Consider the following 17760-nt stretch of genomic DNA (forward strand, 5'->3'; position numbering starts at 1 on the left):
CACAGCTGATACAGAAGCCAGTGTAAAATCCAAGCTTCCAAGACCTGCACAAACATAAGGACAAACAGCCATCTCTCCAAAATATAAGTCATTAGGAGACAGCTATCAAAAGCCTCTGGCAGAAAATTTCCCTTCTGCCCCACACACCACAGCAGGCTCTGCATTGTGTCCAACAGCAAAGAGCTGTTAGACATGAGGCATTCAGGGCAGAATTTGAGGAATTACTTGCCACAGGATGTCAGAATAACTCCTGGGCTAAGATGGGTCATGTTGTACAGCACTATACATTTCCATTATAGATATAACAGTTTAAAATATTTTGCAGTCAGCTACATGAGGAAAAAATGGAGAAGCCACTTAAGTCTGCTACAAACAGTTGAAAACTGTTCAAGGAATGTGCAAAAAGAGAGTACAATAATGGTGTTACAAAGAAAAACCAGCACTTAGAAGAAATATACCCTGTACTTTTATTAAATGAAGAATGAAATAGTCTGAATTACTTAGTGCTTGGTGTATGTAGGTCACAGTGGGCTTAACACAGTATTGCCCCCACTAGGAATGGTATTACAGATGTGCCCAGGAACTCTCAGAATGATCCCATGGCATGTTTTGGAGAGTGCTGTATAAACATTCAAGAAGATGGAGTCTCTACCTGAAGGAGATTGTAATTAAAGCATGATTCAAGCACTGGGTGTAGCAAACAAATGGACAGTGGGGCACAGTAATGATAGGAAAGTGTAGGTGGATAAACTGGTTATGATGCAGAGCTAGCACGAATAAACACAGCAAGAAGAGGAATATTTTACACTGATTAAGAGGAGTAACTGACTCATACAAAACAGCAGTTGGTCTACATAGGACAGTGCTGCATCTCATTTCTGTGGTGCTTCATAGTAAGACTGATAAACAGTCTTCCCTAGCACATATGTGGGTATGGGCAGAGTCTTTATCTTCCTCTCAGGTATGTGCCAAAAAAGTCTTCTCCTGTCATGAAAGACACTTCATGAGTGTGAGTGCTTGTGAAGCTGCAAGCCCTCCTTTTGTCCCTTAGCACCATCCTAAACTTCTTATCAACTCACCAGTGCTCATGACCATTTCAGAGGGTGCTGGAGGATACTCAAAAGATTGGTTATTTGTCTGGAGTCCTGACCACATTCCCATTTGGTGCTTTTTCTGCAGAGTTCTCCTGGCATTTCACTCAGATATACTCTTGCCATGCACCCTCATGGACTTCTCTAATATAAGAGCCCCAAAGCCCAGATTCACCTTTGCATCTGTGCTGATGCAGAGTTTGGGTTTCAGAGTGGATGCAGAAACACGATCTGCATTGATTCTAAACCATGGGTAATATGCAGTTTTATGTCTCCACCATGCTTTGCTATGCCAGCCGTGTGGAGGGAACCATCCAGTCTGCAGACTCCTGGGAACCTTGGTGAAGGTGAGCTGGCCCAGCTTCAGTGCAGGTACCCTGCAGTGCAGGTGCTACATTCAGAACTACCATCAGAAAAATGGCAAAAATTGAGGTTACATCTCCTCTAAAGCAGAGCAGAGGTGTCTGTATCCATCTATATGAGACTGCATCAACTTCAGACTGTACAGGGCACTCTGTACAAACCTGTCTGAATACTGGACTACTGCATCAGGCTCTGAAGAAACTACTGTGGTTCTGCTGTCAGCATCTATTTCAGAGCTGCTCAACTCTCTTTACACATAATTCTAACTCCTTTCCAATTCAAGTGCAGAAACAACCAGTTTCAGTATCTGTGTGAAGGAGCCACCACCTCTGGAAAGAAAATGAAAACGGTTGTACCTAGTAAAGTTAGTTTGTGAGCAAAGCACGAGGCTTCAAGCACAGCCATCCATGTGCTATAGTCATCTACAGATGGTCAACTTTAGATACACTGCATCCTCTTGGAAGTTGGAATGAACATTAGAGGGCAGCAACTCCATTGTGATACTGTTTGAGGCTAAAAGCTTAACTTTGGACCTTTGGATCAAAAGGCCAGTGTAAAGGCATCCATCCAGATTTGTGAAGAAATTATTTGCTGTATTACTCTGAACTTTGGCACCACATTTCTCCCTCAGTCCAAAACAGCTTATGTTTGCTAATCTTCATGCTGTCACATGCATCTTTAGTCTCTGAGAAAACTGCAGGAATTCCTGCTCTCCTTGTATATTTTGCAAATAATCTCAACATACACAGAATTTCATTCCACAGTGTGTAAAAGGCTGTGCAGGACTGACTGTTTTAACTACAGATTTTGAAAAGCCTTGGCGAATTCAATCTAAGATGGCTGCTTAATAAAATACTTTGTGCATGTGGTCCACTTAGGGTAGAGTTAATTTTCTTCACAGCAGCCTGTATAGTGCTGTTCTTTGGTTTTTTGAATAAACTAGCACTGATAATACACATTGTTTTAGCTGGTACTGGCAGCATTTGCTCAGCACCAAGGCCTTTTCTTTTCCCTACCCAGCCCCACTGGTGAGGAGGCTGGGGCTGCACAAGAGGCTGGGAGAGGACACAGTTGAACCAGGGGATGTAAAATCCCAGACCTTGTGACATTGTGCTCAGCAAGAAATGCAGGGGGAAAGGAGAAGGACAAAGGGGGAAGGTTCAGAGTTACGGTGTTTGTCTTTCCAAAGCAACCGTCAGGTGTGCAGAGGCCCTGCTTGCCTGGAAGCAGCTGAACATGTGCCTGTTGATGAGAAGTGGCAAATGCATTCCTTATTTTGCTTTTCTTGCATGTGCAGCTTTGATTTGCTTATTAAACTGCTTTTATATCAACCCACAAGTTTCCTTTCTTTTGCTCTTCCAATCCTCTCCCCCAGCCTGCCAGGAGAAAGCCTGTATGAGGACTTAGCTGCCAGCTGGGGCCAACCTACTGCAGTCCTTTTTGGTGTCCAATGTGGGGCAAGAGGATTTTGAGATAACACCTCTGATCAGGCTGTGCTAGGCAGAATTTACAGCTGTTACTGGCAGGGGTTCATACTTCTTGCCTTATTGTATATTAGAGTCTGGCACATTAGTGACTGGTTTAGACTTCTACTGTTTAGTGTAGCACTTATCTTACTCTGCTGTGCAAGGGAACATTTTGTTACCAGGAATGGCCACATGTCTGGGCTGGTACAGGGACCAGACATCCCTGCTCTACTGGGCAGGCTGGAACACCATGGGAATGGGGTTAATTCCCATCATAGTTGCCCATAGGGTGTTGTGGCTTAGATTTGTGACTAGGGCAGTGTTAACAACACAGGGCTGTTTTAGGTGGACTTAACAGTGTTTGCATAGTGTCAAGGCCTTTGCTTTTTACCTCTCTGGCCTGCCTGTGAGTAGGCTGGGCATGAACAAGGGGCTGGGGAGGAAATGCAAGTAGGACAGCTGACCCCAGCTATCAAAGTACTGTTCATTAGCAAGTAAAAGCAGAATCTTCAACTTGTAAAACTGATACAGATGAGTCATGCTCCTGCAATCAGTTTTGCGTTTATGTAACTCTACATAGATTTATACGTGTGTGTACATATATTTATATAAGGAACTAATTACTTACTTAGAACATTAAAGATCACTGCCTTCTAAAAAACAAATTATTTCAGTTATCACATAAAAACCTGGTTCTGCTGAAGTTAGCATGCATTTATTGACTGTTCTCCAGGGTAAAACTTAATTCCAAAGCTTACATTTCTTTCTTTTTTTTTTTTTAGTGAATATGGCTTGTGTTGCAATTTCATGGAGGTGTCAAACAAAAATAAAGCACCATTACAGAATAATAAGAAACCAACTTTTAAAGATGAAGCAATTATTCATACCGTTTTACCATTTGAAATTAATTCTAATTAGCACTGAAAATTTTACTTTCCTGTTGCAAAATTTCACTATTACCAAAGTTACTACTGCAAAGGAAAATACACAAAATAAAAAGTTGATGCCTTTCATGCTACAATATTAGCTTTAATTTCCAGTGTAAAATTACAAGAGTTTGTGATAGTAAAAAAACAACAACAAAAAAATTATTTAGTTTTTACACTTTTTTCACTCCTGCTCTATACCTTCTCTTTAAAATGCATGTTCTGTAAGATAAAGAAATGAAAAACTACTGAAATAAAACTGACTAACATCATCCAAGGTTCAAAGACAAACTACTTTAAAAATCCAGCCTGCTGAATGGTACCTAGTGTGATAAGTGTAGTGCTGCAAATAAACAACTTACAGCACAGAAGCCCAGAACACTACTGAAAGCTTAGCTAAAATTCTGCTGGAATAATGAGTTCATGAAGTGTGTATCTATTTTCAGATGTAGTCATCCTGGGAAAAATCCATGTAAAATCTGTACACAAGAGTATTTCCATTAGTGAAAACGCTGTTACATTGTAAGAAAAGACGCAGATGTTTCTGTTACCCACTTTCATCTAATCCTCTTCTGCCATCCCCAGGCTGTACTGTCACTGAACAGCTGCAGTTCTCAAAGCTTTCCTCATCAAGGGAGCTCCCTGTCCCAACAGTCTAAAAGTGAATATGAGACTGAGCATCAAGAGTTCTGAATTCTCATTTTGATTCTCCCATTGCTGTTCCATGATCTGCCAGGTTAAATCACTTCCCTTCTCATTTCTGGGATGGAAAGGCACTGCTGACCCCCCTTTTCCCTTGCCAGGGCACTGAAGATTAGTTATGTGAAACCCACAGCATTCAGGTGTGCTGGGTATACAAGAACCAAACCAACAATGACAACACACATTCTCTGAGAAGGGAAGGTTGCACATATCTCAATGCTGAGACATGTCCTGCCTTTACCACTGTGTAGATGAAAGATATGTGGAGGAGAGGCCACCCCTACAATCATTTCTCACCAAAGCACTGCTGGAATGCTGCACCACAGCTCCAGATCAACACTGGTTTCCCCCTCTCAGCCTTATGTATAGAGAACATCCACCTTCTATAGCTTTCTATTCGTCATCTGTGCTGCAAAAGCATTACAAAATGGAGAAAATCAGGGCTCAGGATCAAGGCCAGAGTCTCCATTCCTAGGGATTTAGGACTCAAAATTAAGTAAAAAGTAAGACAGAGTACTGGTTATAATGAAGAAGTAATAATACTAATCAGAAGGGACTACTATTTCTTTCCAGAGATCCAAAGCTGTTTTCTACAGTGTGTATTTGTAGGAATGAAACACCTGCCAGAGAAATCTCTCAATCCTGCTGGTAAAACATTGTGTTTCTTTGGCAAAGCATACATCCAAACTACTAAGCATGACTGTCTTAAGGGTTTCTTAACATGTTATTCTGCATGATGACTGCTGGTAGGTTAAGAGCTCCCAGACTCATCAGTCCTTTTCACAGTCAGACCCACACCAAAATCACAGCCATAGAGTTCTACCCGAAGGGCAATCCCACGGTACCATGTTTTTGGAACAATGCGGATGAACCTGGATAGGATAGGTGGGTTAAAAAAATTCTTGACATGCCCATTGCTGTTTGCATTACCTAAGAAAACCTGCAAATACACAAACACAATTAGTTAAAAGGTGCCACTTGAAAAAAACCCTGCATTTTCTCTTTACAAGAGTTCCAAGCTGTTGCATTAGTCACATCCAGGATAGATGGACTGGCTCATTTCTGGTTTTAAACTAAACAATAACAAGTCTCTTCCTAACGTGCTGGGTTAAAAGTAGTTCAGGCCAGCAATGGCTGAGTCTGAACAGATTGAACAGCCTCTGTTTCCATCCACGCCAGAAAATCTACCATTCTAATTTCTAATGGACCAAACACCCAAACTTCCCTTATTTTACCACTGCTAATAGCCCTTGTGGGTTAGGCTGGTGTAAGGAAAAAATACAAAGTACTCTGTCTGCTCTGTGGGTACCTGAAGTTCCCCAGCTCTGCTATAGCAATACTGCTCACTAACATTAATTTCACTTTAAAAAAAAGGGCAGAAATAAAAAAAAAATAAAAGAAGCCCTGGGGAATCCATTCAAATGGATCACTCAAATTAAATTCCTTGTGCATTCAAACTAAATGTCCTCCTTTAAAAATAGTGTCAGCTCTTTTTATCACGATGTTGGCTGCATGCTCTGCAGATACAGCGTTTGTTCCTTTTATTAATTATGATCACTAAAATCAGATGGATACTGTGACATTATCTGCAGTAACCCCAGCTCCCTAGCACTTTACAGTCCAGTGAGAATGTCAATTTGGCTGGGCATTCTGCCTTTGAGCCTTGACTGTGTCCAACACCTAAAACCAAACAACAATTCAATTGCCTGGGCTGACAGTGATACCTTTGGCACTGAGCTTGAACCCTCTGTGTAGGATTTCCACTCGGAGCCTTCGTTGCTGTACAGAAGAACATAGGTTTTCACAAAGTTTTCAGCTGACATGGACGTGGCTCCCTGCGTAGCAATAGCAGTGATCTTCTTATCTGTGAGGAGATCAACTTGCAGCCACTGTTGGTTGTTGTTCCACTACAGTTGATACAAAAGTTTGTGTATTAGCAACCATGTCTATATCTGTATTTGCTTAAGTAAAAAAATCTTGTTTACAGGTAGTTAAAACTGTATCAAAATGCATCAAAACTATATCAAAGAAGTCCAGAAAGTAAAGCTGAGGCAAGTCACAAGCATTCTTAGTGACCTATATTATTAATTTCATCACTGCAGGTAGTGTATTTGGAGTCTTAAGATTTACACTTTAATTTCCTATACATAATGAAATGTAACAGAGATTTATCTCCAATACTAAAACCAAATGCTTATACAAGAAAGCAGCTTCCAGCAAATCTCAAGGTGCTTTGGGAAGAAATGCAGCTCCATTTCAAAGACACAGAAGTTCACATGCCTTATTGAAGGACACTCACCCCCAGATCCACTAGGTTGCACTGCCTATAAGCCAACCCAGAATGGGTTTCTTTAACTCCTTTGAGACAAATATTCAAGTTGCACTCATCTGCTGAAATTAAACAGGCTATTCCTACAGGGAAGTTCTGCAGACTGTGGCCCAGAGGAGACCATCCATCTCTCAAAGTATGTGACTGCTGCCAGAAGCTCAACAAGTTTTCTGCTGAAGAGTTGAGAGCTCTCTTCCCAAAGGATGGTTGTGAAGTGACCCTATCATGCTCTGCACTAGACAGAGCATGCAGGAAGTACCATGGCCACGCAGGCAGCAGAAATTTATTAACCAGCTGTCCCTACTGCCTTCCATGCTTTTGTCTTGTTACCTTGGCTCGCCAGGCATTCATCTTTCCATTCTGATTGAGACGGGCAAGTGAAGCATCCCATGTGTTAAACCAGGATGTCATAGCAGATGAGGCTGTTATCTGGGTATTCTTGATCTCTCCACTTTCCATTCCAAGTGGCAAAGAGCAACCTGTTGAGAGGAGCACTGTGTTATCTCTAGCACACCCAAGTAGCTTCAGCAAAAGCAACAATGGAGAAGACTCACAGTCTTAGCTTCATTTAAAGTATAGACAGAAAATCTGTCACAATGGAAGCACCAGCACTTGACCAATTCTTACCATCTACTTCACAGCCCAGAAGCTCCATGCGAAGAGTAGGCCTATTATAGACCTCAGTGGGGTAGAGTCTGATGTACCTAGCAATAATGGGGGGATCAAGGATGTTCTCTTTTATGTCATAGGCATTGGAATTACCTTCAAAAATCTGTTTAAAGAAAAAAGAAAAGAAAAAACCCCACACATACTTAATTTAATGCAAACACAAGCTTGGATGCTGAAAGCCTGCTCTGTTACAAATGCAGTCTTTTATATGCCCTTAGCCCCATCCACAGTGATAGCACACCCTACACTGCAAGGCCACTTGGAATATCTTGTGGTCCCATCTTAGCATATTTGGAAGTGTCTGAAGGCCTTAGTTTAAATAAGCAACCTTTTTTTACGTAAGTCTGTAAGACTACATGAGCAGAGGCAAAAGGAAAGGTAAAAGAACAGGCTTTCAACCTGGAAGTTGTACCACAGAAACCTCAGTGGAAATTGAAGGGAGCTGTAATAGGTAGGGTTGGAGTAGCTGGGCATAAGATGAACCTCTTTCAGCGTACAACCACACTCACCACACATGCCTTCTGAAGGCAAATCAGACAGCTCAATATTCAACTGCTGGGACAGATCAAAGGAAGGGATGAGAAGCAGAATCTAATCTCAAATGAGGTAAGGGTCTGATTTTTAGTCCAGCTTCCTGTTTCCTTCAAAAAAGCTGCTATGGGCTTAGGAAACAGTAGGGAGAGGTGCCTGTGAGAAAGCCAGACTCTGCACAGTCAAGGTCACAAGGCCAATCCAAACCCCAGCCCAGGCAGCTGCTCACCGTACAATTTGTCTACTAGTCTGAATTTCATTAGCTTGGTAAATGCCCTTTGGGGCTTCAAGCTGCACCTATTAAGGCTCTAAAGGCCGTAATTTTTCTTCCACTCTTTCTTAACATCAAACAAGATTCACTGTATCACTCAGTGATACTGCCTAGGTTGTTGCAACCCCCATGGCACAGACAGACCTTCCCTGTTGGCGAACTGTCTCCTTTGAAGGTGTTCCACGTCCGTTTGTCTTTGCTGTAAACGAGAAAATATTTCTGGATGTACAAGGACTTAAAAAACTGCTTGGCTCCCTGTGTTTGTATCCCAGTGAGCAAAACTTGTCTTCGAAAGTCCACCTAGGAACAGGAAAGAGTGTTTACAAAGTCAATAAAGCACAGCAAAACCTAATTATTAATTATCTAATTATTTGGCATTTATAAAGTAGCTTTGAGCCCTGCATTTTAACATGCACAACACTAACATTCTTTAAAGGAATAATAGATATCAGAGTCCAAATTAAAGTTCTCTCATTTTATTCATGTATTTGCATGTGCGTTTAAGTTCAGAGGCCATTTTACAGGGTTCAGCACTGCACCACAAAGGCACCTCAAAAGTATCTGTGTGTCTGTGGCAGGCACAACTCCCCTCACCCCATTTTACAGATAGGTCAAAGGAGCACAGAGAAATTAAAGGCTCACACTTTTGAAAGCCACCTTTAATTCTGGATTCTAGGCTGCAGAAAGGCATATGACATTCTGAAGTCATGAAAAGCCACCATTCCTGCTGATATCATATCCAAGCACTCAGCAAAAACAAATCTGGAAGGTGTGGCTATGAGCAGTGAAGCTCATTCTTTGGGACATGCCCTCCACATCTCTGCATGCTTCACTGCAGTAACCTCAACTTCTCACTACAGCCCCCTGTTAAATTATTTTTCTTCACAATGTTATTTCCAGTTCCACATTAGATCTCCCAACCTTCTCTCCCTACTTCACTCCCACTAACTTGTTAGTATGTCAAATGCTAGCAAGCCAAACACAAAAGCCACCTGCTGAACTTGAGTCTTCCAACAATTTTAGTGAGATTTATAAGAAATCAACTATTCTCCCCAAATTTGGGTGCAAACTGGCTATGTAGTGCAAAAGTCACTGGGATGGAAGAAAAACACAGAAGTGAGGTGACTGAATGATATAGTGCTTGAAGTCATAACTCTAAGCTTAGTTTCCCTGTGAAGACAACTGAGCTTTGTCAAGTGGGACAGCAGCATACAAACCAAGCAAAAAACTATCTGAAGCAAGGCTTGAGGATATTAAACTTCAAATGATCACTCAACAAACACATACATACAAATATGTAATGTTAGACAGACAAAGGAAAAATAAAGTAGTGGAAAGAATAACTCAATTTGTCTACAAAATGGTTACAATCTAAATTGTGAGGGTAACTGTCCAGTCAATGAGCCTCAACAGCAGCAGAGGCTGGGTTACCCCAGGGAAGAATAGCTCATGGCACCACCAATCTTGTCACATCTTTTCAGTTTCCCCCTGCAGTCTTCTCAGTGACAAGAGCAGTTTGACCTCCTAAAATAAGCTGTAGGAAAATCATAACTTAATGATGTTGCACCTTACCTGGATCCAAGGGAGTTCTTCCTCCACTGTAGTACTCCAAGCATTGTATGTTCCATAATTATTTAATCGGGCTAACTTAGGTTCCCAATAGTCTAGACAGAAAATATGAATGAAGCAAGAATTTTAAGAGGCATTGAAAAAATGTAAACCGAGGCTGTAATTAGCTTTGAGTGCTCCATTTCCCATCCCCGACCCAAAGGATACAAAAAAAAGGAAAAGAAATACAAACAAGAGACTCTAAAACCTAATCTAGGATAATTCAGACATGGTCAGCAACTGAAAGTCATCTGTACCCTTTAGAGCTTTAGAGTTGGCAAAATGACAAAAACAACAGTCTTTTATGTAATATTATGTCTGCTAATTTGGAACCAGGGTCTAGAGTTTGCTAAACAAGTTTTGGCCCCCAGCAGGATCAGACACAAAATGTGCTCTACATTCATAGAAGAGAGCTCTCCTCGGCATGACAAGTTTTCCAAGTTAAAAACTGGTATAGAACCTCTATACTACTAATTCAAATCTCTATAACACTCTGTGAGTAAACAAAGAAAGAAAATCAAATCCACAAAAAATTAAGCTTTACAAAGTAATTAATTTATTTTTTATTTTAAGTGAAAGGATGGGCATTCCTGCATGTGTGTCTAACCTGTACACCTTGATTTGACACTGTCCGTGTACAATTCTAAGAAAATTCTCTATGTAATGATCCTACTTTTGTACCACAGATAAACTTGACAAATTACTTGACTCTGTAATTGTTCTGGATGCCAGGGTTCCCAAATCTTCCACAATGGATATATTTTGTCCTTTCACATCTCATACCACACACAATTCTCAAAAGCTTTTTGAATGCTTGGTGTTCATTTTCAAGCAGGGAATCCAAGGACAAAAAGAATGCTGGATTCATTCCTGATCATCCAACAGACCACAGATAGAGCACTCCCTGATTCTCAAGCTTGTGATACGGGTAGTAGACCTGTGACACTTAAAATACAAGGATGATGGCTACCTAACAGAACTCCCAGTCTCTGCTTGCAGCACTGGAGAGATTTTTAGCCTGACAGCTGATTCACTGCTGAACTGATCTTGAAAGACACAGGAGATGCCAAAAGAAGACAGAACTGCAAGACTTTGCTGGGGGTGTTCAGGAGCATCCATAAACCTTTCCAAGGATAAACTCACCTATGTGACGTGAAGCATCGATCTGCGAATCGAGAATAACTCCACTTGCCAGGCCCATTGGAATCCTGCACTCTGGAAGGAGCATAGTAAGTTTGTTGTTAAAGAAAATTACAGTTATTGCAATATATATTCTGGTGAAATTTAAGACAACATCACTCAGAACAATTCCTAGTAATTCTAGAACAGCACTCTCTTCCCAGAGAAGTCTAAATGATTCTCTGCAATTTCTCTCAAAAGATTAACCCCCTGGTCACTGAAGGGAAGCCTCAAATTCAAAACTAGCATGCTAAAGGAATAAATGTAGTCTGCTAAATAATTCAGAGCTAGCATTGCTGGAAGTCAAATTTTTTTTCTTCTAGAACAAATTTACAGTAACCACTCTACCATGTCCTTGAGGATAATTTCCTATGTCAGATTTTTTTGTGCAGAACAATCTCCCGAATTTATTTTCAGTGATCCTAAAAGGATAGAGAAGACTCCATTGCTTGACTTTCCCGGCCAAAAACCACTGTAGTTCATACCTTTCTCTATAACCAAATAGGATGTCTGCATTCCTGCTTGCTGGTATTCCCCCACTTCAGTGTCTAAAAGCCACCAGCCAGGTCTCTGTGGTTTCATTTCAATTGTTCTAAATGAGCCTTGAAAAAAGGAAATTAAATATATCAGAAACATTGGCATCACAAGGCTGATGTCAGTGAGGCTGAATTTTAAACCAAAGACCTTCCTATTACCTAATCCAGAAAATTTAAATAAACATTGCAGTGAGAACAGTAACTTCCACCATCTCAGTGACTTTTTTTCTTAGCAAGATAGTTCTAGCTGGAAACTGAGCTTGGAAGCAAGTAGCCAAAACCCAATCTTTGCTGATGGTGCAAAGTATAAAACCTTGGCTGCCCATATATAACAACAGATATCTGCATGTTAACTACAGTGATGAACAATTAATGAACAGTGTTTTTTACATAACACAGGGATGTTAATTCTGTGATGCTACTTATGATTCTTACTTTTGCTGTGGCAGTGTGTTGTTCCAGTAACGAAAAGAATGGATGTAAAGAAGCCAAAAATAGAAGTGGGAAAATTAGAAGTATTAGATGTACTTTCTGCATGCCCCAGGAGTGCCAAGGATTGAGCAGGAAGCAGATATGGTTTCAGTTGCTTGCTGCACTTTTTAGAAAGCACAGGACATGTTCTCATTGCTTTTCTTATATTCCTAGTTACTGCAGATAATTCTTCAGGTAATTCCAGCTAATTCTGGTTCCCATTTAAATAAAAATATATAGATTTTACAGTGAAAAGCACTATCTTAAAAATAATGAAATAAAACAGTGAATAAACTACCCCTAACGTTCCCTAAACTCGTAATATTTCAAGCCTGTCTCATTCTTTTGATCTTCTTGTTGTCTTTTTCTTTTCTTGAGCTCTTGTAGCTGGCAATACAGGCTTCATAAGTGCTGTTATTGCACACTGGCACTGCTGACAGTGATGGGGCAAAGAACTTCATCCTGTAGTCTAATGAATACTTATAGTCTATTTCTCCCTGAAGAGAGAAGAAGAATTCTCCTAGGCCTCACAGTTGTTTTTTCTGTTCTGTATCACTTACCTGGACATTAAAACCCTCAAACTCTCACCAAATGAAGACCTTTAAATTGGTATGATGATGACAGACTGCAGAGGTCACCCCTTAGAACTTACTCTGCTCTGATGCTTACCTGGGAGGAGAGTGTATGTTCCAAGCTGATGCTCTGGCTCTCCTTGTTCTATAAAAGTCTGTCCATGAAAATGAACAACATGAATGTCTTTTGGCCCACCCATATTCAGCAAGTGCCATCGGACTGTTTCACCTTCATACATCCTTAAGCCTTGCAAATTGTAGGTAATCCCATTAATGGCTGAAAAAAAGATTGTTAGTCAGGAAAACTGCTCAAAGTGCTATAAAGTAATTATTGAAATTAGCAAAATATTTAATGAAGTAATGCACTCAGGAAAAACATAAGTTTTTCCAATTTAAAGTGCAACACACTTTATGGTCTATGTACATTAACTCAGAAAATCCAGGGACCTCAACAGAAGATTTTAGCACAGCTTGCTAGCAACATATGGCAGCCAGGAGAACAAAAAGATTTAAATGTAAGATGGGAATATCAGGTCCAAAACTCTTTCTGTGGCTCCCATTTGCACAAGCACGCAGTCACAACTGACATACCTCTATACCCACAGAGGGGTATATGAAGGGCTGTTCAACAGCTGCTTCAAATTCCTCAATAGAACTTTTTGACCTGATTTGTCAAATTATTAAAATATTTTAAAATTTTTTGCAAGAAGTTGTCAGCGTACTAGCTTCTTACTGCAAAGAAGACTTTTTTGTTTCTTTTTTTTTCTTTAATATGGGGGGCATATGTAGGCAAATGCAAGAGAAGTTTTCTGTTAAAAGTTTCAGTCTAACATGACCTTTCTTCATTTTAATGGCAAATTTCCCATCATTGCTAATTTTTACATGTAAACCCATGACTATTATAGGTAAAATGGATAACAACAAAAAAATTCACATAACTAATGCGTGGGATTTATGCATGTTTAAAAGGGCTGTGATCTGAGATACCTCCCCTGACATCTTTCCCTCTATCTCAGTAAGCTGCATATTTGGCAAAATGAAATAAGTACCATAGAATTTGTGGCACTGCTGCATTTCTTGTGTCTTCTCATTACAAGGCCTTCCAGAATGTTTGTCAAAGTACCAACTTTTTTCTTCGTCAAAGACCATAAAAAGCAAGAAAAAGTCTCGGGTATATGTCCTGCTGCTGTTCGATTTGCTGAAGGCTCCTTTTTCACAGATCAGTATTGGCCCAATCAAACCAGACTGAATGTCTTTCTCCTAGAAGGTAATAAATTCAGAGATAAAAGTGGATTTCCCAAAAGATGTAAAAAAAAGCCCCATAGTATTCTGCAGGAATGCATCAGCCCCCAGAATCTAAAGCAGGTCCCAGAATTACTGCTTCCTTCTATCTTTACTCTTCCCTGCTCAGACTCCCAGAGCTGCCCAATTCAAATTCTTCCATACCTTATGTCCTGTTTTAACTGAGTGCAAGAAATTAAATGTCAGGTAGGAACATCAAGACCAAAAGAAAGGACAGGTATCAAAATTCTGCAGCTTGCACTTCTACAGCCACACATCATTCAGAGATATTCAAAACCCAACTGAACGTTGGTCCTGGAAAAACTACTCCAGCTGACCCTGCTTGAGTTGCAGTGGTGGACTGGATGATGTCTAGTGTTGCCTTCCAACACAAGGGTTTCTGTGATTCTGTGATCAACCCCAGCAACACTACCACTTTCATTTTCATTCCCTTACCAGGTTTAAATCAGAGTAGTAGATCCAGGACCGACAAGTTGCTCCTGACTGCACTGGACCCGATCGCCTGTTTGCATACCATACATATATGTAGCTGTTATTTGGCTGAACTTCATCATCTTCCTTAAACCAAGCAGTAGATTCATCATCATAAATGCTTCCTTCAGAGGACTTTTCATAGAGGAGTCCATGGGCATGGAGGGAATATGGTCTGGATGCCAGATTCTTAAAATGAACCTAAAAAAACCAAAATAGATTCTATTCAGCAAACTCAAGCCTAAACCAAGGCTCCACACATTACATTCCCCTAACTTCAAACATGAGTCAAGATTTGCATAAAGATTACAGGCTACATGGAAAAGCCAGCAGAGAGAGCTTCTGACATCTCCATGCAGAGTCTCCACCTTTGATGCAGGTAGTTAAGAAAAAGTCAGAAAGCACAAGTCTAGCTCCCTGTCTTCCACCAAGTCGAGGCTCCCTGGATGTTTACTGCTGCCCCTCATACCTGGAGCTGCTTGGTTACTGCCAGCAAGGAAATGGGGAGTTTCTACCTCTTATGCTTTGCTGAAGTCATTGCAATATAGTAACTCTAGACCTTTGTATCATTCTTGCTGAAATCAGTGCTTACTGCTTGTCCCAGAGAAACACCGGGATAGTGGGACTACACATTTACCACTCCTTAGAGAGTAACGCTACAAAATCTTTTTCTGCTCTTACTCATGATATAAACATAGCTTGGTGTGTTCCTGCTACACATCACTCCTACTGAAATAAGCAGAAAGCACTGAGATAAATTTTCATTAAGTCCATCCCTGTGTGTTGTAAGACTGGATGAAGAGGGATGAGAGAAGGGAAATTTTACAGCAGTGTGCTTCCTAATCCAAATATATCACAGTATCACCAGGGATATGGTTCCTCTTCATCCTTATTGATCTAATAAAATCCTGCACATTTACATAGCAAAACTTCTAAGAGGAAATTATATATTTTCCCAAAAAGTTTATGTTCATCTTGAACAGATATGTACTAATTTCTGAGTTTAGAAAACTCATTTTTCATAAACATTAAACCTAAATCTTATTTTACAGTAGACCAATGAGCCAGTATTTAATGGTGGGAAACATAAGAAGGAAAAACAGAATTTAATTTGCTGTGGACAGGAGAGAAAAAAGATGTGCTTCAAAGAAACACATCACAGTGCTTACATGTCCACAGTGCAATTTCGATTTTGAAAATTGTTTCCCCTTCAATGTCTTCTAAAAATTTGTGGTGTTTTTAGATCCATTCTGTCACACTCCAAGATCACAGTAGGAATCTTATCCTGGACACACAACCAAAACATTGACCTACTAGGATAACATCATCCACTTCAGCCCGAATAACTGGTCCCAGGATGCCAAGATGTTCTGTATATTCATCTTCATCCTGAAGAGTCGAAAAGGTGCTGTCTGTATAGCTCTGGAAAATCACCTTACGTCTGCTACCATCTTTACAGGTTTTGTCATTCCTCATTGTACTGAAAGGAAAACTCCAATTAAAATCCTACACAATGAATCAGAAATAAGAGCTTTGATGAAACCTGAGAACTCATACAGCAGAAAGATTTTAGAATTCTGTGAATATAAACACTCAAATGGCATCAAACTGTGTCAAGGAAAGTTTAGATTGGATATTAGGAAAATTTTCTTTACAAAAAGGGTTGCCCAGGGAAGTGGTGGAGTTTTGGTCCCTGGAAGTGTTTAGAAGATATGCAGATGTGGATCTGAGTGACATGGTTTAGTGGTGAACCTCACACTGCTGGGTTTAAGGCTGGACTCAATAGTCTTAAAGGTGTTTTCCAACCTTCTGTGAATCCGAAATGAGTGTCAGATGATCCTGAAAATCACGGCTTGTAATGCTTAAGAAATTCTAGTTCTACAGTTGGATAAGAGATCCCTCAACCATTTGGTCAACTATCACTAAAAAACTCCAACAAGTCTCTCAAAAGCCATCTGAGCTCTATTTTTCTTTTTTTCCTTAGCTTTAATCATCTAAATTGGAGTTTGTCTGAGTGTACTGAGCCTATCACCTACACTCTACTGTCTCACAGATCTTTACATCTGATAATATCTGCATTTTGCATCCCAGAGCTGGTGTGGTAAAATAAGCTTTTAGACATTCAGACTGTTGTTCAGATCTTAAATAGAAGCACTGAAATGCTATTATAATTCCCTACGAATCTTACTTTATTGTGAGTTCTGAAAAACCCAGAAACTTATTATAAGTTATATAGGAGAAAGGCTGGGTTTTAGCTTCTCAACACACTGAGACAGGATATGCCATGGGCCCTGTTAAATTCAGTAGGACTATGCAGCTCACACCAGCTGAGGATGAAATTTTCTGGAGAGACCTATATAGAAGTCTAAGCATAAAAGAATTCTTGATTTTGCAAGTACCCAAAGATACTGTCTTGTTTCTGCTATTTTTGCAAGTGCCCTGCATGTGGACTGAGATGAGGCAGAAGTAAACCTGGAGAATACTGAAAAAGTTTTAATTTTATTTCCATCAAATTTATTGAGAAATAATCGATGTTTGGAAATTAATTTTGCATAACGAAAATTTTCTTGCTCCTGTTTTGGCTGCTTTTGATAAAAAAATCCAAAGTTGTGCAAGTCTTGGTTCAGCTTTTTGATGAAAAGTGACAAGGAATTCTATGCCTTGTTGGGTGAGCACTGATCCTAACCTGTACCAATTAAGAAAGTGAATTTTTAGTACAGTGTTTCTCTCAGTATATTTTCACATATTCTTTGCTGCGGCACAGTAGCCAGTCTTCCCTGTCAAAATGTAAGAAAACCTCTCAACATTTGTGATCTAGTCACCTTCTGATTTCTCTAAATAGCAGGAGCAACAATAATACTTTATGCTGCTTTGTTTTTACTCGTAATATAAGGCAGTCACCAGCAGCTTTCATGTACTTTTCAAAACTGCAGCCTTGTGAAGTTGGAAAGTGCTGTTATCCCATTTTCCAACAGAGAACTGGGACACCAGAACCATTTCCTGCTAGTGCTAGAAACTGTTTTCATCTACCTATAAGCACATCCCTAGATGTGCTTCTAGATTCCATCAGTTAGTCCAATAAATTCCTGGAAAGACTTTGCACAAGGAGGTCTCTGTGCTGTGTGGTACCAAGAACCAAAGCACAAAGTAAAACAGGTCATTCAAGTATACCAAAACAAGCTGCAAGATTCCCTCTTGATTTCTTACATGAGTTTTCTAACTGATGTATTAAAGACTGTTTCTAGTGAGGCTGCAAAAGGGGGTTAAGAAGAA

The 17760-nt window shown here is 40.1% G+C and overlaps 1 protein-coding gene across 2 annotated transcripts in view; it reads right to left on the reverse strand.

Annotated features, from left to right (window-relative positions):
* Positions 1 to 3608: 3608 nt before the first annotated feature.
* Positions 3609 to 17760, reverse strand: part of F5 (coagulation factor V) — a 40024-nt gene continuing 25872 nt past the window's right edge. For both annotated transcript variants that reach the window (XM_088158896.1, XM_014878604.2), the window contains 12 exons: positions 15802 to 15967; positions 14452 to 14688; positions 13764 to 13974; positions 12812 to 12991; positions 11621 to 11737; positions 11100 to 11171; positions 9921 to 10012; positions 8493 to 8648; positions 7505 to 7649; positions 7208 to 7356; positions 6273 to 6455; positions 3609 to 5488 (listed from right to left, as the gene is read on the reverse strand). In XM_088158896.1, coding sequence (XP_088015022.1) covers positions 5300 to 5488; positions 6273 to 6455; positions 7208 to 7356; positions 7505 to 7649; positions 8493 to 8648; positions 9921 to 10012; positions 11100 to 11171; positions 11621 to 11737; positions 12812 to 12991; positions 13764 to 13974; positions 14452 to 14688; positions 15802 to 15967 — 1897 coding nt within the window. In that variant the 3' untranslated portion in view covers positions 3609 to 5299. The remainder of the gene's footprint in view (positions 5489 to 6272; positions 6456 to 7207; positions 7357 to 7504; positions 7650 to 8492; positions 8649 to 9920; positions 10013 to 11099; positions 11172 to 11620; positions 11738 to 12811; positions 12992 to 13763; positions 13975 to 14451; positions 14689 to 15801; positions 15968 to 17760) is intronic.

The sequence above is a fragment of the Sturnus vulgaris genome, chromosome 2 (assembly GCF_052056855.1).
Source record: "Sturnus vulgaris isolate bStuVul1 chromosome 2, bStuVul1.hap1, whole genome shotgun sequence".
In the NCBI taxonomy this organism is placed as follows: domain Eukaryota; kingdom Metazoa; phylum Chordata; class Aves; order Passeriformes; family Sturnidae; genus Sturnus; species Sturnus vulgaris.